The following is a 25,248-nucleotide window of genomic DNA, read 5'->3' as shown; positions in this document are numbered from 1 at the left end:
GTGTGTGTGTGTGTGTGTGTGTGTGTGTGTGTGTGTGTGTGTGTGTGTGTGTGTGTGTGCGTGTGTGTGGCTCAGCAGTGGTCTAAATAGCTGTTTGCTAATTTAGACCGACGTTCGGCGAGACACTGTGAACCAATCTAACACATGCACACACTCCCCGGGATTTCTGTTTGTTTTAGCGTCGGCGCCGCGAGGTTTTCTGTACTTTTCTCGCAAATAAAAACTGTCTGTCAAAGTTTTTCTGATGAGTCATTAGAAAAAAATGCTAATTTTGAATCCGCAAGACTTAGAAGAGAAACCCAGAAGGTTCCCACATCTTTGACAAATGCTCATTTCCACCCCTTTGGTAAAGAAAATATCACAATATCCCCAAGTAAAAGGGTGATTGAGTGCCATTAAACACATTCAGGGGATGCAAACACATATCATTTAACAGATTATTCTCATTCCTGATCTCCTGCGCTGCTGTCAGTTTGCAGAATAACCTCACAAACGTTCACCCCAGCACACACGCTCTCCTTTACTCACAGTATTTGCTTGTTACCGGCCTTCAAACACCCAATTAATCAACGCATATGACACATTTTTATGTATGTGTGTAGCTGCGTATGTATTTGGGTCACCGAGAACTCGCGTGTCCTGGGCTGCAGGTTCATTTCCATAGCGAGCGGCCGCGGTTCGCTCCAATCAGTCAACAAGAATAAGAGGAAGCAGGAAGGAGAGGAGAGAAAATGTGTGCGGATTTGTTTAAAGCTCGAAGAATAAGTTTGAAATGTAGGAAATCACAGAAGCTGTGGAGCTGGAGGAGAAGGGGCACTGGTCTTACTTTCTAACGAGACATTAAAAACGAGAGGCAGTGGATGCACGCGATGTCAACGGAGCGAGCTCGGTGCCGGTCCAGCTGCTCCGGGCGGAAGAAGAACCGCTCTGTTTTTATTTTTCTTAAGTTGCACGAGATATTCGCTCGATGTGATGCAAATGCCAGCCGGCTTCAAGCAAACCTCTGACTGGTTTTGTGTACTTAGCATCGCAAACAAAAAAACAAAAACGTCCGCTGCATTGTCGCCATGACAACGATGGTTCAACAAAGAAGAGGCTGGAGATGGTCGTCCTGGTTTTGGTTTTCTCTGTTGTGATGGCTGCTTGTTTGCCTGTAGATGGATTTTGTATTTTTAGTGCTTTACTATTTCTTCAAATATAGGCAAGAAGATGAGCAGCAAGCAGCTATTTGTTCTCGTTTTGTTCTCCATCCTGCAGGCTGAAGAGCACCGAACTAATCGCGAGGTTTGAGTACGACGCAGGGCCGGAGAAGAGTTCAAGAGGTTCAGCAGAGTGACCCGGGAAAACAAAACTTCCACTTTAATTCATCAAACTCTTTAAAACGTTCACGCTTGACCCTCTCATATTTTGTTTTTTTCTGTTGATTCTTCGGGACAAAAATTAGATTTAGAGTTCAGAATGTTTAAAGAAGGTGGGGTTGTGTAGATTTGTATAAAATAATGAAGCTAATCGATATACACACATGGTCTTCAGTGGTACAAACCGATGACATGGAGGCATAAGTTTGGTTAAAGAACAACAATAGTAATAATAATACTACTACTAATAATAATAATAGTAATAATAATAAAGGTTTACTGGTTGGTGGAATATTTGAATAAAAAAAGACGTTTTCTGACCATCATAAAACCGGTTTGTGTTGTTGACCACACGTGCATATCAATGCACAGTTTCAGGACTGTAGCAGAATTATTTCTCAGGTTACGGCATTTTAAACATTGCTGCACAGATCAGCATGAAGCAAACGAAGACCCAAACCCTCTTCACGTGTTTTTAATCAAACTATAAGTCCTCCTTTATTTATATCATCTCAGAAGATCAGTGCAGGTGAGCCCAGCAGTGATACGAGTCGTTTTTATGATGATGACAGAGTAGAACCAGCAGCTGGAGTCCACGGTTTGAACGAAACCCCGCCATGAAATCCAGTAAAAACGAAGCAACTCCTGCTGGAGCAAGAAGAGACGGACTGGAGCCACCAAGCTGTAACCAGATCGGCTGATCTGACTCTTCGCCGTCTTCACGAACCAAATCAGAAAGTGAAGAACAACCTCCTTCATGCTCGGTTACATATAATCCCACCTGGGAGCTGCTTGGTCCGACGGCGGCGTCCTCGTGGGCCGCTAACGCCGTCCTATCAGAGTGGAGGAGAGAGTCTCGCTATTATTATTAACACCAGTAATCTTTGGGTCAATTGATGGCAGAGAAATCAAGTTGGGAGAAAATACAGGGAGGCAGTGACATCAGATTAGGAGGCAGAGAAGGCAAAAATTTAGTTTAAAATCTTCTTTTATATAAAATTAGCCTAGTTAGCTACATGCTAAGGAGAGAGTACATACAGGCCGGATGAGAGGGAAGAAAAAGTAGTTAAATTGATCGACGCATGAAGGAAAGAGAAAAGACAGAAGAAAGGAGGAGGAGGGGTTTGACTAATTGATAGAAGGAGGAAAAGAGGAGACAAAGGGAGCGATAACAGGAGGACAAAGCTAAAATGGCTAAAGTGGCGACGGAGCTGTGGGAGGAGAGAAAGTGGGAGTGTTGTGGAGAGCGACGGATGGAGGAAGGACCCGGCGGAGGCCCAGAGAACCACGTAACGGTCCCTCGGAAGTCCGGGAGGAAGAGAGGAACGGGCGAGAGACATAGAGGCAGGGAGGCGGAGAGAGAGGAGACGAGAGCAGGGCAGTTCTAATGCAATTAGGGGTCTGGAAATTGAAAGTACAATTCTCCCTGGGATCTTTGAGAGTGGTGTGTGTGTGTGTGTGTGTGTGTGTGTGTGTGTGGTTGGTGGTGGATGGGCTGTTAGCTTTCATATCTACCAAATGTCTTCATCCCTCCTCCTCCCTCCTGTTCTATCTCTTCATCTCGCCCTCTTCTCAATTTGACTCCTCGAAATTAGTCTCTCATTTTACAGCAGTCCCCTCCCTCCATTTAATTTCTCTTTCTCCCTCCCTCCCCGGCTCCATCCATCTATTTCCGTCCCTCTTTTCCTTCCCCCTCCATCCCTCTCTCCTCTCTCTGCTTTTTCATTTCATTAATTTGTGAAGAGGAAAGCAAAATGTCAGCTGCCTTTTACATTTATATTTTGGGTTTGCTCTCCATTTCAGAGCCGCACGAGTACAAATCTCATCTCAAACAAAAATAATTAAGGAATGTAGTTTTTCATTTATTTTATTCTGTTTTTAATTTTATTTTTTTTTAGGTTTTTGCAAATGACGCGTCACATAAACTCAATTTTAGGTAAATTAACTTTTAAGAATATTAATTTTAATTACAGCACCGTGTAAGTTTATTGCGATGATGATTCATTAAAACCCCACTCTGAAATAAACATTGTTTATTTTAGATATGAAGCAATTAAATTTAATTATGAGCTTATGAGTTATGTGATATTTGTGGAATAACTTTACACTTTTTTTTTTTTTTTTAATGGAAAAATTATGCGAACAGTTTTTTTTTTTTACATAATAAACTTCTCGTTCATTCGCTGATTAAATCCTCGGAAATCCCACGCAATCATCATCATTACACGAGATTATGAAATGAGATGTGAAGAGTTGAATAATTGTCGTTGTTTTCTGGAAGAAAAAAACACACACAAGCCAGCGTCTGTAATTGGTGTCACGCTGATCATTTATGATTTAAAGGTAGTTTATTGGCGACAGTTTCCTACATAATTAAATGTGAAGAACTCTTTTACACTCATGAACAAACTTACACAGACATTTATCCACCGGCTTGCCAAAACATTAAAACCAGCAGCTTTACAGTGGTGGATGGGATATATGAGGCAGCAGGTAGTTCTAGAAGTTCATGTGTTGGAAGCAGGAAAAATGGGTGAACGTATGGATTTGAGCCACTCGTGAAGGCTTCGTGCAGGGTTTAGAGCATCACCAACTCTCAGTTAGTCACAGCTAAAAGTGGTCCAAGGAAGAAGAAGGATAACCAGTGAAGCTCCAACAGGATCACGAGTGTCCAAGGTTCTTTAATGCTCCTACAGAAGAGCTGCTAAAAGCCTTGATGTTGGCTGAAAAGGTGCCACAACGAGTCCGAGCTGTGTTGACAAGAGGCGTACACAACATCAGGCTGCAGATGTTACTGTTGGAGCTGATGGGGGCGTATTAAAGGTGGTTTTCTATGCAGGAGCTAGAAACAAGGTCGTGCCAACATTTACAGGACAAGGTCTTCCATAGGGCTGCAAGGAGGTCCAGAAACATGCTGAGGTTAATTAGCCCTGTGATAGACTGGTTACCTGTCCAGGTGAACCTGCCTTCACCCTGAGTCAGCTGGGATAGGCTCCGCCCCCCATGTGAGGATGAAGGTGTAGAGATGATGGATGGCGTCCCTTTTTGCTTTTTGTTTACATTGCGTTGGTGGATGCTTTCACTGTGTTGTTGGGAACAAAAACCAAAACAGTGGTTCCTTGATGAAGCTCCAGGTCTGTGAGCACATATAAGATAGAACAATGGGAGTTGACGTTTTCCTAAGTGGCCCATTGAGCATCGTTGTTGTTGTTGTTGTTGTTGGTGTTTACGAGGAGGAAGCCTAACGAGGACTCTCTAAATTGAACTGATCCTCTGATTTCAACCAATCAGCATCAAGCCCTGCAAAGCAGTTTCATCAGGGCTACTCAGAAACACCTCCATGAGTAGACACCTTTCCCTGAAAAAGGTCCAACAGGCCCGAGTCCCACAGTCAGAACACACTGAACGCTTCGGGCGACCCGTAAACGGCCCGCGAGTTCCTGCAATGAGAAACTGCTTCCAGACACACTGAGGAGATTCGGAGGCACTAAATATTATTGCACCTGTATTTTTCTTGACAATCGGTGCTTCAGGAAAAGCTTTAAACAAGATTCATCTCTCTGACTAATTACCTGGTCTAATTAGCTGTGTGCATAATTACCACTGGCAAATCTAAACACTGTTCCCAAGAAGACTGGTGGCTCCATTAGCACCGGGTCCCGTCCACAGATGTGTGTGTGTGTGTGTGTGTGTGTGTGTGTGTGTGTGTGAACCTGTTTTTACATCTACGTGAGTGTTTGTCCACTGATTTGGCGTTTACTGGCCGTGCTGGCAGCGGAGCAGAGAGGAAGCAGGTTAGGCTTATGCTAATTCCTTCAGCAACAGGGGCGCTGGACTCCCAGATACCCCCATCAGCTTGTTAGCATCTCGTTAGCAATTAGCGTCATGACACACAGGCAGATGGGACAGAGCGAGCTGGTCCGACGATGGCTGCAGAGGGCAAAAGGTTGAGGATGCAGAAGGTTCCCCAGAGAGTCGAGGAACACTGGCAATAACGAGTTACCAAGTTTCTGTGAACCTGACCAGCAGATCGGAGCAACAGTACAAGTTGTAGTTTGTGCTCATGTCCTGGTTGGCTGACGGTTGGCTTGACTCTAACTTTAGGCCGTCAGTTCAGCTGCAGTCGCTCTGATCTGTGCATTTATGCAATTTGTTAGCTGATGAATCTATGATAAGCCCAATATTTTATTGTTTTTTGGTGTAGCGACGCACTCTGGACAACAGTTGGCAGGAACTCACTGTCTCCAAGGCAACTGTGATCAAATTAAAGCCCCTCCATACGTGGTTTTTATAGGCTGAGGGACAAATCATGGGCGAACCACTATCCATCTCAAAAACAGGGATTAACCCCTTCAACACGAAGTAACTTTCCTTAAAATTCATGATCAGATATGGTTTTAACACATTATTATCTGGTATCAATCAAAAGTAGACAAGTTGACGGTTAAGTACATGTGGAAGTTTACTCTGGTCATATACATACAGGTGAAATGTAGGTGTGAAAAAGAAAAGGTAAACTTCATAACTACCAGGGACATATGTCAGGGTCCTCACCAGGGGGGTCATAGCGAATGCTGCTAGTGGTTAGCGGCCAATACGTTAGCGAATAGCAGCGTTAGCAACGAAGTCGACGGTAGTGAAACTCCATCGGCACTTGTTAAAGATTTTCCTGCTACGCACCCTCGAAAACAATGTATCGGCCCAATTTGCAGCTTAATTGTTTTAGGCAGCAGCGTAACGGACCGTTATAACGCTGGCAAGAACCTTGTATGCAAATATTATTGTTATTACTATGACTACTATTTGCATAATTTATTTCATGACTGAATCTCTTGTTCACATGCGAGGATTCCCACTGATAGTCGCCATATACCGGCCTGCAGGGTTGACCGGGAGTCGTAACGCCAGCCTGGTGTAGCGGACTGTAGTGTCGATGGGATTAAGACTTCCAGGGTTTCATACGTGACAAACTGAACTTCAGCTTGTGAGACGAGGCTGTGGGTTTTATTCTGTAGAAGCAGTTTCCAGTTTGAACACGTAGGAATTACTCTGATATTACAACTCACAGAATAGTTTTGCACACTTTGAGCAGGTGAGCTGGTGAGCTCGAGCTGCATGAGTCTAGCGTTGCATCAAAGTCCTGTTAAGGTAAGAACAGGTAGTTTTCATGGGGAAAATACAGAAAGATGTGCTCACGTCTAAATGGCTGTTTCTTCTTTACCAGTAAAATGTAAAGCTACGGTTCCCTCAGCGCTGCAGCGTGAACGTCCTTCTATCCACTCGTAGCCGACCCGGTGCGTTACATAAACCCACATTTATCCTTGAAGAGCTGGCGGCGTAACAGAAGGAGGTGTTTGTTGATTTCACCCTCATCCTCTGCCTTTTAATCTAAAAGCTCAAGTGATTGTTTTTTTACTCCCACTTTAGAGCAATCTAATAAAATCTAAAAGACTTGTCTCATAACTGCAGCTTGTCAACACATTCTGCTGCTAACAGGAAGTTATTTCAGCTGTCATTTCACCCTGACTTTAGACGGAGAGCGGCGCTTGCTGGTTTTTTTATTTCTGTTGTTCTATCAGGAACATTTTCTGCCGTCGTCTTTGCAGCGGCGATGAGGAGGGTTACCTAATTACACACTCACACTCGGGAGCTACCTGATACAATCACGGCCTCACGCTGTGGTCCGCCCACCAGCTGGGTGTTTATTACCTTGAAGTCATCAATTGGACATGTTTCATCACGCGCTGTGTTAGTCACACAAGGATCGGCGATACCTTCAAGGACCGACCACGCCCGCCCTCCGACGCTCATCGGACTCCTACGCAAATTAAAACGTTCATACAGTTATGATCAATGAGAACTGACATGTGCACCAGGTCACATGGGCTGGGAGGAGAGCGTTTGTTTAGCAGCAATATTAGAAATAAATAAGACGTGGATCATTTAAATACCAGGCAAGGGTCAAGCTGATGGTTTCGACAACGTTTTCGTGCCCTTTTCAGACATGAGAATCCAGACGTGGGTCATTTTACATTAATGTTCCTTCATTTAAGCACCACAGTGGAGGAAAGGTAAAGCTCAGCATGTGGCATTCAGAACACATGCAGAACTGGACAGGAAACCAAGTGCCATAATGGGGTGCTAATAAACAAAAAACAAACAGCAACATAATCAAACCGTACAAACAACTAAAAGCTTAATTTATTGAACTTAACTCTGTTTTTGGAGACGCTCATGTTCATCCTGCTGCTGTTTGATGCTGCATCAATACATTCAGAGGAAAGACTCCAAAACAGCTGGAGGCAAATTTCAGTAAATTTCATTACGCTGACCTGTTTACCTTTTATGGAGCAGGTGACCATATTTGGTAACTTCCTTGGACGTTCAACGTGCCCACCCAATTAACCTCAGCATGTTTCTGGACTGTGGGAGGAAGCCGGAGAACCCGGAGAGAACCCACGCTGCACGGGGAGAACATGGAGACTCCACGCAGGAAGATCCCGGGTGTCCTCACCGGGACGCGACCTTCTAGCTGTGAGGCGACGGTTCTAACCACTGATCTGTAAACATTACTAGATCCAACCCTGTAAAGTCACTGTTACAAATAGTCCCAACAAAGTGAAGCAGGTGTTCACTCAGACCTGACGTGTTGAGATGATGCCAGATGATGAAGTGTGTGTCTGAGATGGACTTGTGACGTACTTCTTTCAAGGTAAATTACTTCCTGCAGGTTTCTGCTGGTCGCCTGGCTGTTTTTGGCCAGTGAATATTTATAGCAAGTAACTCCCAGTAAACCGCAGAGAGTCTTTTTGACATTTATTGGGGGTTTTTTTGTACTAACTGAACAAATTACATCATGATAATCTTGAACTTTAAAGATGTAGATCATCAAATCCACAGAGCAGTTAGGATTCTCTTATTTCTTGTTAGATCAACATGTATGGTTTTGCATGTACTTTGCATGTTAACTATAGGGCTCGTTCCTTTTCGGTACCACATGTAGCACCCGACTGATTTTATTTTGCAAACTGGACACGTGATGAAAGCACACGAGCTCAATCAATACTATTCCCAAAAGAAATGCGGAGAAAGAAATGATGCACGCCGCCGCGCTAATAATCTTCTGATTCCTTTGGGAGAAAACATGGATTATAAAAGTCTGACTCGCAGTGAAAGAGTGGAAATTTGGCTCGTGCTCAGTTAGTAATGATTAGTCTGAAGTCTTATAGATCACAAGAAACATTTCAGCGTTTGGCCGGCGTTTTGCCTCAAGTAATTACTCCGTCTAACAAATAGATTTGATTTGCTATCACACAAACACACACACACACACACACACTCACGAGTATGGACGGGGGGAAAGAAGTGGCATAGGCACACACTCCAACATGCACACACCCACACACAACTGCTTTGCAGCCAAATAAATGAGGCGGCACTCCTCGGGCCTAATAGTCTGGCTGTAATTAACATTGTCATAGTGATAATAGCCATTTATCCCTGACATATCACACACACTCACACACACACACACACACACACACACACACACACACGGTCCAAAACCTCTATCTTGTCTCGGCAGCTCGCCCAGCTGTCACCTCCCTCATCTGTTTCCCTCCCTCCTCTTTTCTCCCCCGACTCCTCTTCACTATTTAGACCTCGTGATCCTTTTTTTTTTTCACTCTTCCCCTCCTGTCGTCTCCTCTTATGCATTTCTACTCTTATCTCCTTCCACTTGCCCTTTCACTTCTCAAATTTCAATATTCAAACCCTCCTATTCTTCTTGTCCACGTGTTTCCGCTCCAATCAGTCTCTGGCCTTCTTTCTTTTCATGGCTGCAGAACACAGTCAGCGGGGAACCGAGTGTTTGTTGTTTTCTGTTTGCCCTTCGACGTTGAGATAACTTCTATGAGAGCGGCGCCGCGACGGCGGACGAGGCGTGAGTCCGAAAGGAGAGCCGGCCGGCTGGTCGGGGAGGTTAAAAAGGTCCCGCTGGTGGATCCTAAACGCTGCAGCTCACAACGGGCGAGGCGGGTTCGAATCAGGCGGATGAAAACAACCAGCGGAGAGCAGAACAATCGCAGGGAGTGATCACAAGAAAAACTGTTCTCAGGCACGTAATAGGTGAAGAGATAATCGATAGCGCCGCACAAAGGCAGGAGACGTGCCGGAGGGGTGTGTATGGCCGACATCGTCCGAGGCTGATTGAGATTTGACAGGAAGGTCCAGAGTCGGGTCAGCCGGGTGGTGGGAAGACAAAAGATGGCAGAAAAAAAACAAAAAGTAAAGACAGAAAACCTGGAAACAGAGACCCACAGTCTCACTGAAAGGTTCAGAGAAGGAAAGACACAGACGAGCAGGAAGGAGGTAGCGTTCAGCACCGCAATGAGAAACAAAAGTCTGATGTCCTGTTTCACAAATTATGGCAAATAACATCTTCACAATTTAAAGACCCCATTTGGAGCAAACCAACTGTTTTGTGTGTTTTGTGAGAACATGAAGACGCTTTGAGCTGCCATTGTTTTATGCTGCTGGCTACAAAAGTGAACACAAGCGTCTTCGTGTACGACTCACCTCTGAAGATCCAGTGGATTACTTTCACCACAGCAATAGGAGAATCTCTAGCGTTAGCATACTGCATGGCTAATCTTCAGAATTCTGGAAATTGTAGTTTTTTGTTAAGATTATAAATGCTAGACTCCTTAAAAGTGATTTAAAACCATTAAACAAAAGGATTCCTGTCGCTTCACTCATCATTTGCACTTTACGTCTATTCACTTCTCTCCTGCTCCCTGTGCTCACTTACACTGTATTTCAATACAGCGAGACACCCAATCAGACTGTTCTCATGTACAGATTTTCTGCTATCAGACAGAAACAGGGAGTGAACTGCGACCTGCTGAGACGACACATCAAACAGCAGGTCGACTGTTTCACTCTGTGCTGTCGATAACAGAGTCTTCCTCCTGAACGCTGACAGCAGCTGTTCAGTATTTAAAGCTACAGCTGGTTTAAAACAGAGCTAACACCAGTGCTTCCACAGCCACGGTGGAATGAACCAACTGTGCAGCATTTAGAGCTGAAATATTAAAAGGGGACATGTGATGCTCAAATTCATTTGCTTGAAAGAGGCTAAAACAGGACCTTGAAATAAAATTTTAAAAAAATTCTTATATTACGTCTTGCGCACACTAATACAGATATTTTTGTAGATCTTCCCTCTGCTTAAAAAGAAAAAAATGTTCTGAATCTTCACTTTAGAAGAAGAAAGTCAGAATTTAAATGACCTGAAACCTTATTTCCATGCGGACAAGACGCCCAAACATAAGAAGGAAGACGTTCAGACTCTTCGTATTAGCTGGACGGGGTCTTAATCTCCTTAATTTTTTCTCTCATTTTGTTGATTGCGGCATTAAAGCGACTAATCTCTTGCTTTGGTAACAGTCACCATGGCAACAGTTTGTGTCTGGGTGTTGGGGGCTGATTGACGTCTAATCACACCGACTGGTTTTATTTTGGAGCATAAATCAGAAACACAGAACACATCCACATGCATTTTGTCATCAAGACGTTCAGCCAGACGCTGTAGCTCACACACACACACACACACACACACACACACACACACACACACACGCAGACGCCGCCTGTGTTTACAGACGTAAGGAATTGATGTGATATTGACGATACAACAGTTTGCACATTAGGAAGCCGGCCTCTAATTATTTTAGTAAACAGTATTGACTTTTGTGGCACCGGGCAGCCGCTCTGCTGAATCACAATATCAGCCCAAGTCGAGGTTCATTTACTTCAACAAGACCGAATGCAAAAACAAGGCGTTTCTGGGACTTTACAGCAGCAAGAGAGAGAGAAAAACATAACGTATGCAGTCAGAAAATAAGCCTTCCTGGAGGGCATTAGCGCACGCTACATATAATTCAGCCAATTAAATAACGACTTAAGCAACCTACAGAACAACAGGTTCAGTTACAGGAATCCTACATTTAGCTCGCTGGTTGTATCTAAACATGGCTGGACTGTGGACTGTAACTGGTCTGGACACACGAAAACAGCTTCAAATGCAGCTTTCTGAACTTTCCCTTCACTAAATCACCCGCCTCCGGCTAGCGCGCGGCTAAGCTTAATTTCCTGCTGTCTTTTTTGTACCGAGAATACTCGAGTTAGGAGGAATGATAATGAAGACGAGCATCGCAGGGTCTTATTTTCTCAGATTTGCTGTTTTTTTTGCTCTGAAGCGGTTGCTGCTGTTTAACGGAGGATCAGGGTGCACGCTGGGTAGGACTCGCCTCCTGGTGCTGAGCAGGTTCACTCATGGTTCACCTTTTGTAGGAATAAAGAGCATTTTGGCTGCTCTGTGATCCTCTGCCTGTTATTCATAAATAATGTTATTATGAATGCTGTGTGACTTTTTTATATGTAAAAATGTAAATTTGCAAAATCTTTGACCATCATTTTGTGAGAAGATTTCAATCATTTTCTATCATTCTTCTGACGGCCTGTGGACTTTCTCACATCTGACACCACTGCAGCTATTTTGCAGTGACTTTTGATTTCAAGTTTGTGCAAAAATCTGTTCAGTTTAAATGATATGCAAGGGAAGCATCAGCACGTGTTTCTATGTGAGTGACGTTACAGTCGACACATACGACACCAGCACAACACCTTTATCCTGACTGTAACCAGAACCAGAACCCAACACTAACCCTAAAACCCGTATTTAAACATTTAACTTGGTGTGCTCTGGCGGTTCTGGACAGTCGGACCCTTCAAACACACAAACCCGCGAGCACACGGGGAACACGCGATGCACTTGATGTGTTTAATGGGTCTGTAGTAAATTGCGGCTAAGTGCCTTCGACCAATTTTCTTTTCACAGCTGAGCCTTGACACACACACACACACACACACACACACACACACACACACACACACTCACACACACAGACAAACGGTGTGTTGCTGGACAGATGACAGGTAACCGTGATGACACAACGGCTCAGAGGAAAATTACCCTTAATTTGAAAAAAGGTGACGATCAGTGTGTAAATAAAGTAATTTGTGTTTTTCTCCTCCAAGCCAGAAACATATTTGTCGGTAAAATGCCTCATTATGTTCGTCCACGTGGTTTTATCGTCACCGTCGTGTTCGTACGTTTCTGTTGTTCACGTGTAAGTCGTACACAGTGTGAGTCTGACATTTTATTTAACGTTATACTTCTGTTACGCATGACGCCAAACTGGAATCTTCATAAAGCCCATAAACCAAGTTAACGAGCAAATTTCAAACAATTGATGCGTGAAACCGGCCGTGAAAATTAAAACCGGAGCAGCAACGCACTGAACATCTGATTTGCACACATGCACATCTCCACTGACTTTACAGCTTCATTAATGCCACATTTCATGCAGCAAACACTGCACATGAAAGCGTGACCTGTAACTTCCTGCTTTGGCCTCTCGGTGCGTAGAGTCATGCTACGCTAACTTCTGGTCTTTCTGGTTCCTGTAAATACAAAACAAGGCAAAATAAAATTAAAGAATGTAGACATCTAAAGAAAGAAAATTGCTGCATGAATGTTGTAATTTAGTATTTCACACCTTTGGTCTAATAGTAGCCCATCCCATTACATCCACAGTACGTTTGTAGATGTCGTCTATGAGGATAAATCTGCCTCCTTTCTGATTTCAATCATCAATTCCAATTTTCATCCTCCAATTTCTTCTTTTTCCATGTCAGCATCTCTTGTTTGACATTGCCTTTTTATTCCAATAAAGGTTCCACTTTGTTCAGAGATCAGCAACATCAGAGTTAATGATTAATGTCAATTAAGCACAACTTCAGTGCCTGAACTATTCCCGCAGTGCATTTGTGCAAACACTCACTCAGATTAATGCAAACGGGGATTACATAATGACACGGGGGGCGAGGTCTGGATCAAATCACTTGTTTGTTACTGAGGGGGGGAGCAAGGGAGTTTTTTTACTTCCTGTTAAAAAGGGGGGAAAAAAATCAATTACTCCATTAGCAATTTGCCCAATTAGCTAAGTGCTATGTTGACAGATGGGGTGGCTTTAATGTATTTTTAAGTCATTCAGTGGCTCAGTTTCAACACGCATGTACGTGTTGATGTTGGTGTGTCAGGTGTGGAAGATGGCCAGAGGGCTGATTAAAGGACTGCTTTTAACTTAAAACAGTTTTTCTCTTCCTGTACAGGAAACATCCAGATGTTATGTAATCGTGTGTTAACACGTGTAGGTCTGGACCAGGGGTGGGAAACCCGCGGCTCTGGAGCCGAATGCAGGTCTTTTGCACCTCTGCTGCGGCTCCTTGTGGCTTTGGAAAATAAATAGTGAATGTTTAATTTGAATTTATTTTATTTTAGTTTGTTTGTGGGCTGCAGGTGGCTCAGTGGTTAGCACCGTAGCCTCACAGCTAGAAGGTCGCCGGTTCACGTCCCGGTGAGGACACCCGGGATCTTCCTGCGTGGAGTCTCCATGTTCTCCCCGTGCAGCGTGGGTTCTCTCCGGGTTCTCCGGCTTCCTCCCACAGTCCAGAAACATGCTGAGGTTAATTGGTGATTGTAAATTGTCCGTAGGTGTGAATGTGAGTGTGCTTGGTTGTCTGTCTCTAAGTGTAGCCCTGTGATAGACTGGTTACCTGTCCAGGTGAACCTGCCTTCACCCTGAGTCAGCTGGGATAGGCTCCGCCCCCCACGACCCTGGTGAGGATTAAGGTGTAGAGATGATGGATGGATGTTTTTGTTGCTGAAAATATGCGTCACAACCGCCGGTGCGCTCAGTGTCGCCAACTTGGCAACTTTCCAAATCCTCTTGGTGACTTTTTGTTGTCAGAAGAGACTAGCGACCAATCTAGTGACTCTTTCTGGTGTTTTGGAGACTCTGACGTGAAAACACGTATCGTTGTGCCGTTCCTGTCCTCAGCGAGCGCCGGTGCTGCCGTGAGCTCAAAGCGCTCACAGGCGGTCAGCGGTCTGGTCAGCAGTCCAGCTGCAGGCAGCAGGACGACCAGACGGCGTCTTTACTTTGCTGCAGGTTGATGATTTAGGCTTTTTATTTCATATATATGAGGAGGACTCAAATAGACTTTGAGTATTTTATCTGAAAATAACCTTCAGCTGTTTTTTTGTTAAGTTCAAAATGTTTTTGTTGCATTCAGAAATAAACTTTAGTTTCCTCTGGAGCAGTTCATTGATTTCATAAATGCAGCTCACTATAGTTTATTATACATAGAATAAAGGTAACAAAGGATGTATGCAGTGTTATCTTCATTTTAGATGTCAGAAGAGTTTTGTGGTGTTTTCTTTTCCATCCAGATGGCTGTTTGACTGTTTAAGGTTGTTGGTCTAGACAGACTAGATTGCATGATGTATTCTCACCAGATAAAGTCCTGATTCTGCAGGAGAATACAGTATTTTTCTCTTATGACACAGTTTCAGTTCATAACGTAGAGAAGAAGCAGAAGATTTCTTTGTGTCCAATGCTTCAGTATTTACCAGACGGTGGTGAAAAGGTCACACGGAGAGCAACGGGAGGCTCAGCGTCGTACATGTTCCGAGCAATTTCCCCCAAATGAGAAACTTGACAATTCAGGGAATGAACAGGGCGGTAGATGGGCTTAGATATGTTCCCCCGTACGTACGAGCGCGTTAACGCCTTCTGTGCATTTACTTGAAACACAACCACAGATTAGATTGCGGTGCTTCCATTCTGAGTGGACGAGAGAAAGTAGAAGAGTGATGGAGCGACGGAGGAGGAAGCAGAGACGGAAAGAGAACTGCTTACATACTCTTATTGTAAGTTGGAATTGAATTTGTACAGAAGAGCAAAAAGCTCCAGTTTTTTTCCACTGTGTCAACTCTTTTACAACAGCGTGTGTGTGTGTGTGTGTGTGATGGGTGGTCTCGCTCTAGTTGCTGCACTTGAAGACTTGAAGCTGCACACACACACACACACACACACACACACACTCACACACACACACACACCTTGCAGGGCAGACTCTCACACATGCATGGATAAGCTTCGCCGAGGAGGGAGGAGGTTTTCTAGACTTTATTTCTCTCCGTGACGTGCGCAGGGGATGCACGCCAACACACACACTCGTGCCTCTTTTCTTGCAAAACCTCACACCCCTATGCACAGGTGTGTGTGTGTCTGTGTGTGTGTGTGTGTGTGTGTGTGTGTGTGTGTGTGTGTGTGTGTGTGTGTGCGGAGGACCTACATGAACTCACACAAAAATGCATTCATTCATACATACAAAATGCTCGACACACAAGAATCCGGCGGGCGCACACACACCTCCTCTGAGCTTATCTCGCTGCAGTGTGGAGCAGCTTTTGAAGGCAGTGGGGAGCCGGTTGTTGACGAGCCACTTAATAATTCCCTTGGACAGGCATGAAATTCTTTCCTTTTCTTTCTCTGTCTCTTCTTCTGTCTCCTTTACTCTCCCTCTAATATTCCTCTCCCTGCTGTGTTTTTATCAGCTTTTTTTTTTCTAATTTTGTTCTGCTTTGTCTCCTTTTTTTTTTCTTCCTCTCTTCCCTGCGTCAGCGTCTCATCACTTTCTCTCTGTTTGTTTCTGCCCCTTTGCGATTCGTCTCCCTCCACAGCTACTGTTAAGGTTAATAAGGCGCTCGCAGTGGCCGGCGATGCAGTTTTCCTGAATCCACGTTTTAATTTCAGCCGGCGTTGGACGTTCAAATGAGGCAGCTGTCACAGGTTAATGTCTGGCTGTCGCCATTAGCCAGCCAGCGTGTGCAATAGTGTACGTCCATACTGCAATTTGCATAATTACCGAGTAAAGTCACGTTTCAGTTGGAGCTCGCTCTTCTTGTCTTTGCACACTTTGTAAAACTCCGTCCCTCCTTCTCTCGCTTTATTTCTTCGGGGAGCCAGTTAAATTCAATTAACTTTTTTTTTAGTATTATTTAAAGAACACGCTGAAATAGAGAACAGCAAAGAAATCTTCTCTCGAGAGGCATTTTTGAGTTTAATTAGCGTATTGCTTACTTACAGCTTCCAGGAAATAGCCACAGCCGAGCACAGCGCTGACAACAGGCCTTCTCTCGTCCGCTCAGCTTCTCTACAGGACGAGCATCCAACATGGAAGCAGCTCAGTGCTAACGCTTCACAGGCCTGAATACAGGAAGCGTCACGATTCAACGCACACGAACCGAGCATCGATAGCAGCAGCAGCTCCTGACTTTGGAGTGTGTGCAGAGAAATGCTGTGGTTTCTTGCCCTTTTGCGTCATCTGTCATTACCGGCTTGTGTAAACATGAACTTAACATTTGGAAAGAACAGTGAAGCTGCTTCACTTCGACTCGATACTGGCACGTTCTACCTAGAGCGGGATCTCCCAAACTTTACCACCCCTGAGCCCTGAAACAACGGCACCAGAACGGACACTAAGCCGATTCTAACCGGTGGGACCTGCATGGAAAGGGTCAGGGACTTCTGCTTCCTGGGAGTCCACATTGAGGAGACACTGACCTGGAATAAGAACATCACACAGCTGGTAAAGACGGCACAAAAAAGACTTTCTAGGAATCCTCAGGAAGAACAACTTCAGCCAGAGACTGCTGGTATCTTCTTACGGCTCCACCATAGAGAGCATCCTCACCTTCTGCCTCTGGACGTGGTTCACCAGCTGCACAGCGGCAAACAGTAAAGACCTCCAGAGGGTCACCACACAGCTGAGAAGGTCACTGGGTGCCCTCTGCCCACACTGGAGGACCTTCATGGCTCTTACAGGAGAGCCGACACCATCCTGAAGGACTCCTACCACCCGGGCCACTTCCTGTTGGAGCTTCCTGCTGTCGGGGAGACGGTACAGGACCATCAGAACCAGGACTGATGGACTGAAACACAGCTCCTGTCCAACTGCTGTCAGAGCCATGAACACCTCCTTGTTGTAATAAGTGCAATATATTGTAGATATGCAGCTGCTGCTGCCTCTGGGCAACATGCACCGCGTTCATGCTTATTATTTAGCTTCATCTTTATATATGGAGTGTATATATACATATATATATATATATATATCTTTTATATTGTATATAGTTGTTTACAAAGGTTTTATATTTTTTTGCACTGAAAGGCTGCTCCTAACTTTTCGTTGTATTCGTTGCAATGACAATAAAGCGAACCTGAATCTGCTGGAGAGGCGGTTGAAGCAAACAGACTCATGAACGTGCACCGATCGGCCCGTCCAGAAACCACAGTGTTATTTCATTTTATAGTCATTTAGAAGCAGAATCCTGCCGTCAGCGTAGTCTTCATGTGGTTCTGAATGTCCTCCTGTGTCCTGTGTGGTTGCTGTTGTCTGCAAACTTTTTGTGAAGTTGTTCTTTCATCATAACTCAGTTATTGAGGTGGATCTGAATGAAGCGAGTCCATCCTGGTCTGGTTGTTCTCTTTGGTTTCATTCTGGGCTTTTCTGTGTGGTTTTATGTTAAATTAAAGTACTGTTTTTATATTTTTCTAACCATTACGTCTAGAATATGGCATTTCTAACAATTGAATATGTAATTGGATTTCTAGAAAACATCTCCACTGAGAGTCTGGCGACCCCCTGGGGATCTCCTCGCCCCCTCTTTGAACACCGCCGCTCCAGAAGATGCACTCCCAGTAATTAAACCCGTAGCTAACCAGATCAAACGCCGCTTTAACCCGTGTCACCGCGTGGCTTTGTAGTGCTTAATACGCTAAGTGATCCTGCCAGGTCGTTATCACGGGATTATCGTCCTGCCTTCATTCAATAATTCCACCAGAACCGGCACCTGGAAATGCTGAAAAGTCAAAAAACCTGCATCACATGACACCTCTGTGCTTCGTAGAGGAAAAAAAACACCTCCTCCTTGGTCCCAGTTAAAGCTCGCTTCATTTTTATTTATTCATTAATAAGAATTGAGTTTCCCGCCTTGCTTTGTTGTTGTAAACACGATGCTATCTGTGGCCACCGCCCCGGGACGCTCGTACCGGCTACATGCTAACAGACGCCAAGACAAACACATGCACGTTATCTCCTCGCGCTCCTTCTCTTCTCCCGCTTTGATTTTTTATCCCCACATCTGCTCCTCTCACCTCAAGGCGCGAGAAGAACCCTTTTCATTAATTTGTGTTTTCCTTTCTTCCTGGCGCCCTTCATCTGCCTCTCCTGCTCCCTCGCTTTTATCTCCTCCATGCTCTTAATCCTGTTTGTCCTCTGCTCCTCCTCCTCCTCCTCACCTGGTCCTCACCTTCAATATCTGGGTTTTTTATTATTTCAGCCCAGATTGAGCAGGAAGAGGGGAGGGAAAAACTACGAATCACAGATTAAGAAAGCGTGTTTGTGCATGTTTGAGACGGAGATCTCGTTATGTAGAGGCCACGCGGTGGTCCACGGTGGTCCACGGTGGTCCACGGTGGAGAAGGATCAGCGTTAGGCCTCATGTCACCGGTCAGATGTGATTGAACTCTTGAGTGTGTGTGCATCACAGGTTTGTTAGGTGTGTATCTGTGCACTTATACATCATCATGTGTGTTTAGACTTCCTGCTGTGTATGTTCCTGTACATGCAGATCATGTATGAAAGCATGTTCTGCATTGTTACATACATGTGACGCCATGTCTGTGATTTTTCACGCCTGCCCTACATGTTCTTGTGTGCGTCACTGCTTTTATCTTCTGTGTGAATGCAGACGTGTTAGCATGTCCTTTACATCACACACACACACACACACACACACACACACACACACACACACGTACTTGTCATGGTAGCACAGTTTACCTGGAGGCTCGGTGGTATCAGGCTCATCTCTGGTCCACCTGCTGGAGCATCTGTGAGGAAGACGTGTAGCTCCACTACGTTTATAGGGCACGTATTGAAGTCTTTGGTTAAGAACGATGGATGTCTCAGTGGTTAGCACCGTCGCCTCACAGCTAGAAGGTCGCCGGTTGGCGTCCCGGTGAGGACACCCGGGATCTTCCTGCGTGGAGTCTCCATGTTCTCCCCGTGCAGCGTGGGTTCTCTCCGGGTTCTCCGGCTTCCTCCCACAGTCCAGAAACATGCTGAGGTTAATTGGTGATTGTAAATTGTCCGTAGGTGTGAATGTGAGTGTGCTTGGTTGTCTGTCTCTAAGTGTAGCCCTGTGATAGACTGGTTACCTGTCCAGGTGAACTTGCCTTCACCCTGAGTCAGCTGGGATAGACTCCGCCCCCCATGACCCTGGTGAGGATTAAGTGTAGAGATGATGGATGGATGTTTTGCAAAAACCTGTGACTTAGGTCAGGTGTCAGGGCAAGAGGAAGGACACAGGTGGAAGAGGGGTTGTGGCAAAAAGCTCCAACAGGAAGTGTCCCGGGTGGTAGGAGTCCTTCAGGATGGTGTCGGCTCTCCTGTAAGAGCCATGAAGGTCCTCCAGTGTGGGCAGAGGGCCTCCAGTGACCTTCTCAGCCATTCTGGTGACCCTCTTGTAAAAACCAAAGGAGCATGAGGAGCATGAGGAAAGCAAACAGGAGGTGAACCAACATGAAAATCTGAAACTAGACACAAACGAGGAGAACCAGGCAGCTAGCGGGCCCAGCTGGAGACAAGACAGGAGGACAGGGTTGTATAATTACATGGAACCGATTAAATAGACACAGTGACACAGAGACGCAGTGAAGCTGATTAGGCCAATCAGAAGAGGAGGAAAACGCAGACAAAGGAAGGAAGTAGAAGTGCAAGAGAGGACAGGGATCATTACACAAGAAGGTAGGAAGTAACTGAGCAGAACTCAGAGACACGACACAGAGTCCACGTTAGCCGGAGAGGGACGGCGGCGTCATTAGTCAGACACAGGACCCATATAATCATTTTTTCATTTCACTCTCTGTATCGTTGGGTTTAGGTGCTTTTAAGGTACAGATCTGGGTTCAAATATAAATCATTCCCAACATGTATGAAGCGTCTCCTTCATTTTCTGGTCATGACAAGTCCCGTCTCTTCTCATATACGATCTGTTGACTGACCAGGACTGATGGTTGGAAAGCGGGTCAATCAGAATAAAGAGAAAAATCCCTGAAAAATCAAAACCGGTTGTGTGTGAGCATAACTTTGAGGCGACAGGTCTCCCGGCACAAATATACACACTGCTGCATCCGTACCAACAACCTGCTGCCGTATATAACAGCGTCTGACTCGCGGGGAACATTTAAACCAACTTAAACCGCGCCGATGCCAACCGGGCCGGACACGCACGGTGAAATACGTCCGTACAGCGGCGCGCATTCATCCTCTGTTTCTTCTTCATCTTCTCTGCTGGCATCCTGTGTGCTCAGCTTAATGCGGCTGTCGAGTCAAAAAAGGCCACACACACACACAAACACACACACACACACACACTTCCCATCCAGAAGCAGTGAGTCCAGCAAAACACCCTATAATCAGGCTTGTGTGTGTGTGTGTGTGTGTGTGTGTGTGTGTGTGTGTGTGTGTGTGTGTGTGTGTGTGTGTGTGTGTGTGTGTGTGTGTTGGCGGTGATAAATGCCCCCTTTGGAAACTCAATGCCAAATAATCAAGATTGACGCTGGCACACGGCGTTCCGAGGTGTGTGCCGCTTTGTTTGTGCTATTTTTGTGAGAAGGATCTAATCAAATGTAATTATGCTGATTACAATAATCGCAAGCTTTATAATCACCTTCTCTCTCTTTTATTTTTTCTTCTTCTCTCTTCCTTTAAAACTCTGCCCTGGTCTCTGTTCGTTGTTTATCTCTCCTCCTGCATCTTTTCATCTACTTTGGGCACAGATATGCAAAAACTTTACATGTCGGCAGATGAGGGCTCATTTCTGCACGTTGTCTTTATTAATTGTAAATAGAAACGCTGCAGGAGTTCAAAATTGCTCCAGAAAACACATCCGACAACAAAATAAGTTCACAGCAATTAGTATTTAAGTGATATGCAACTTGTAAAGTGTTTAAAGCGACATGACACGGACATCTTTTATTCCTGCATAAAGCCCTGAGCTGCTGTTTGAGGCTGTGCAAACTTTAAATAGTTGTTTCTGTTCAACAACTTGGTTTAAAGGAGGTTGTTTTTTATGATAATAGTAAAAATAATGTTAAGTTTATTGATACGCTACCTTTAAAAACACAAGTTTGCCGTCATTTTTTGGTCGTTATTGGGTTTGTTGATGATGGAAATGTGGTTTAAAAATGTTCCTTAAAAATGTTATAAATAAAAAGTTTTTTTTTTTAAACATGATTTTGGAAAGTTCTCAGCCAGACGAAGCAAAAGCAGAACAACCAGAAGGCAATAATAACATTAAACTAGATGGTGAGGTCAAATAAAGTGAAGATGAAGTTAAAACACAAAGTTTTCTGTCAATTTAAAATAAAATACAAATATAAACTGAAAAAAGAAAAAAAAGATGACATTACATTAAATTAAGTCTAAAAAGCGATTTAAAGAAAAAGTCATTAGTTCTGCGAGCCTCGTCTCAAAGGCACCTTCAGCAGATTTCAGGCTCGGTTCTGGAGCAGCCGGGTCGACCTCCCACCAGGGCCGGCCAGGTGTTGGTCTCTGCTCCTAGCTCGGGGCCAGACGGGCTTTAAATGTGACCGGAAACATCTTAAAATCGGTTCTCAGATGAGCGGGGAAGCCGGGATCGGGACGGCGTGACGTCATCTGATGACTTTGCTCTCAGAGTTTTGGAGCCCAGAGGAAAGAAATGCATGTGTGGCTGTTGTTGTTTTCCAGGTGGGATTGTGGGATGATTGGTTTAAACGATGGGTTTTAACATGAGCTCTCTTCCTTCCCCTCTGCAGGACACGGAGGTGGTGAACACGGCCATTCTCACCGGCAGACGGGTCGCCGTGCCCATCAAGCTGGTTACCGTGGAAACCGACGGGCAGGTGAGGGAGGTGGACGACTCGGTCACCTGCAGCTCGACGGACGTGGACGTGGTCAAGGTACGGACGCACACACAGATGTAGGCGGGAGGGAATATTAAACAAGTGCAAAATGGGCTCCGGCGCTTAACATCTCAAGTCGAGGTCTGGCTGTTACGTTAAATAAGAAACGGCTTCACGGGAACTCGAGAAACAGAGACTGCACGAGGAGGAAGTCACAATGACGGGAGGTAAACTGGAGATAATTTACACAGCGAGAAGTCCATCTTGAATCATCACCGTAATCTAAAATCTGAGAGGATCGTCCTCTGATTCACTTTGAGCAGAAGAACACAAATGGACACTTATCACAGCATGCAGGCCTTTTCTTTTTGTTCTTTTAAACCTTTTCTGTTTTATTAGACGCTGAATGAAAATTGATCAGAGCTGGAGAGACTTTAGGAGCTTTTACAAATCTGTCCACACATGAGCAGCATATTTCTGGTTAACAGGTGATTCGTAGATGAACTTCAAAGCTGACAGGTTGGAGACTTACACACATCTTCATAATCTAAGGTGAAGTGGTGGAGATTTCTGGAAAGACTTGATGTATTTATGACGAACACCCACATGGTGCTGATGCTCGGTGCACACATGTGGACTTCAGCATCAAGTCCTGCAGTGTGAACGTAGCCAATCTGTGGGATTGTTCAGTCAGATAATACGCCGTCATCCTGATTGGTGACATTAAATGTCATGTCGGAGTCACAATCCAAGGCTGTCGCTATGTTAAGGCTGTTTTTATGGGTTCTGTTGGTTTTTCCTACAAACCTGTCAGATAGCAGGTTTAGGATTGTTCAGGGTCGATTATGGAGTCACGACTGTATCTGTAAAAACTACTGAAAGCTGGTGATGTGCAGACTGTCCTGGTGCAGCGCAAGACATTAAAGTCTTTACATTGAACAGAAAGGTGCATGTGGTTCTGAAATATAAGCATCAGCATAATTACACCGAGCAGAGAATATGAATATTTTACTCTATATGCAGAATATACGCGTTTCGTTATCAGTGTTTATATTATTTATTCAACCTGTGTGCTGAGGCCACCGGCGGCGTGAAGGAGACTTAAAAAGCTGTTTTAACATCCATGTGATGAAAAGCTCTGGTGGAATTAGCATCGATGACACGGCGACATAACGACGGTAGTGAGAAGAAACTGCACCAATCACAGCTCAGGGTTTCATTTCAACGCGAGTCACATGACTCCACGTCGCTGCCGACTACAGCGCAAACAACCCACATACGAGTTAACACAACAGTCTGTAGTTTCCACAGACAGCAGGACACCGAGGCCCAGAACAAGAACAGAACATGTTGGACTGTCGGGCTCTTCAGTCAAAACACGAGCTCACTGCTGTGGTGCTGATGAGGTTCTTCAGCACAAACGATGAGCCAGAAGCCCGACTGCGACTCCACACTGATTGGTCGGCCGACTCTCTCTCTCACCGTTTCCTCAGTAATGTTCTTTTAGTGAAACCGGGTTAAAGGTTCTGTGTGCACACAAGTCCAATTTCTAAACTTTGTGTGTCATCAGAATTGAACTTTCCTGTAATCATTTCTTGCTTTTAGCTCAGTTCCTTCCACAAGAAGGCTGGAGGTCGGCTAAAGCAGCTGGACGGCGTCCAGCGTCTGACCCGGCGACTCTTCAGCAGAACGGCCGGTCGCTAGCTTTCACATTCACGGGCCCTGAGCCACTCAGGCTGACCACAGAACTACTGTACTAATTAATAAAGCAGGAATACCTTTAAAACCTTCAGAGAAACACGTCGGTACGAGGGAGTGAAGATTGATTCCTCCGGTGCGGCGCTCCCTGCGCCCTCGGGGGCTAAAATGAAACGCACTCTTGTTGTGACAGTTTCAATATGAAGCCAATTTCCTGGTACAAGCCGACAGGAGTGCTGCTGTTTAAGTACAATCAATAACAACACGGTGAAAGTGGAAGGAACTCATTCAGATAAATGCTATGCCGGTGCTCTGTGGAGGTGTGGGTCTCCGGGGCCAGCGCTCAAATTTCTGTCAAATTTGCTCAAATTCATATCACCTTCATCAAAAACGTTTCACAAGCAGCCGGCTTCACGTTCAACGCAGCTCAAAGAACAGACGTAATCAGCGGCTTAAATCACACCAGCATGTGTTGATTTACCCTGCAAGGAAACTCAGGCAAATTACTTCAACATCCTCTTTACATCATATGCAGTGAATCATCAGTAAAACGAAGCGATAACGTGCAGAATTAGTTAAAAAATAAAAACTACTGCTGAGCAGAAAATAAAACGTGTTTTCGACAACAGCATCCGTCAAATAAAGACAGAGGTTTCCTCGTCACATCTCCGCTGCTGATATTTTAATTATGGTGCACAGAAAGTGTCGGATATGGAGAGAAACTCCGACACATTAGCGCGCTGACGTTATGACAGGAGCTGGTGGCGGCGCAGCTCCTCTCAGCTGATGCTGTTTGTTTGTGGAGAAGTGAAGTCTGCTCGTCGTGATTGAGTGCTAGAGAGCTGTTGTTGTTTGTTGACATCTGATCTGACAGATATTCCCTCTCTCGCGTTTCCTCCTCACACACACACACACACACACACACGCCGTGTTTTAGCACAAACAGCTGTTTGACAGTGGCGCCCACAGGGTACGACTCCAGGTAGCTGTAGCTGTCAGTGAGGCACCATGACAGGTGTAAAGTACCGTCCAGAGAGCAGGTAGAGCACACGGAGGGCTGCTGTGCCCTGAGCCCAGGCTGGAAGGCAGCACTTACTCACAGGCCTCGTGCAGATTCTGCCCTTTGTGCCAGACTTGTCAGACCTCCAACAAGTGGAGCTCCTGAAAATACAACCAGATACAGCCCTGGTTTATAAAATGACATCGCTACTCAACTACAAACGTGTTTTCTCCCAGTATGACATCGTAGGAAACAAAGTCCACCTCAG

At 45.0% G+C, this 25,248-nt stretch overlaps 1 protein-coding gene across 1 annotated transcript in view; it reads left to right on the top strand.

Moving 5' to 3' along the window:
- The window catches only part of LOC103358522 (transmembrane protein 132C), a 269,564-nt gene that overhangs the window by 210,891 nt on the left and 33,425 nt on the right, over window positions 1–25,248 (top strand). Inside the window, exon 6 of the mRNA XM_008283522.1 lies at window positions 22,196–22,339. Coding sequence (XP_008281744.1) covers window positions 22,196–22,339 — 144 coding nt within the window. The remainder of the gene's footprint in view (window positions 1–22,195; window positions 22,340–25,248) is intronic.

This window comes from Stegastes partitus, unplaced genomic scaffold (genome assembly GCF_000690725.1).
Source record: "Stegastes partitus isolate 25-593 unplaced genomic scaffold, Stegastes_partitus-1.0.2 Scaffold317, whole genome shotgun sequence".
Classification (NCBI taxonomy): domain Eukaryota; kingdom Metazoa; phylum Chordata; class Actinopteri; family Pomacentridae; genus Stegastes; species Stegastes partitus.
This window is presented reverse-complemented; position numbering and strand designations above follow the sequence as displayed.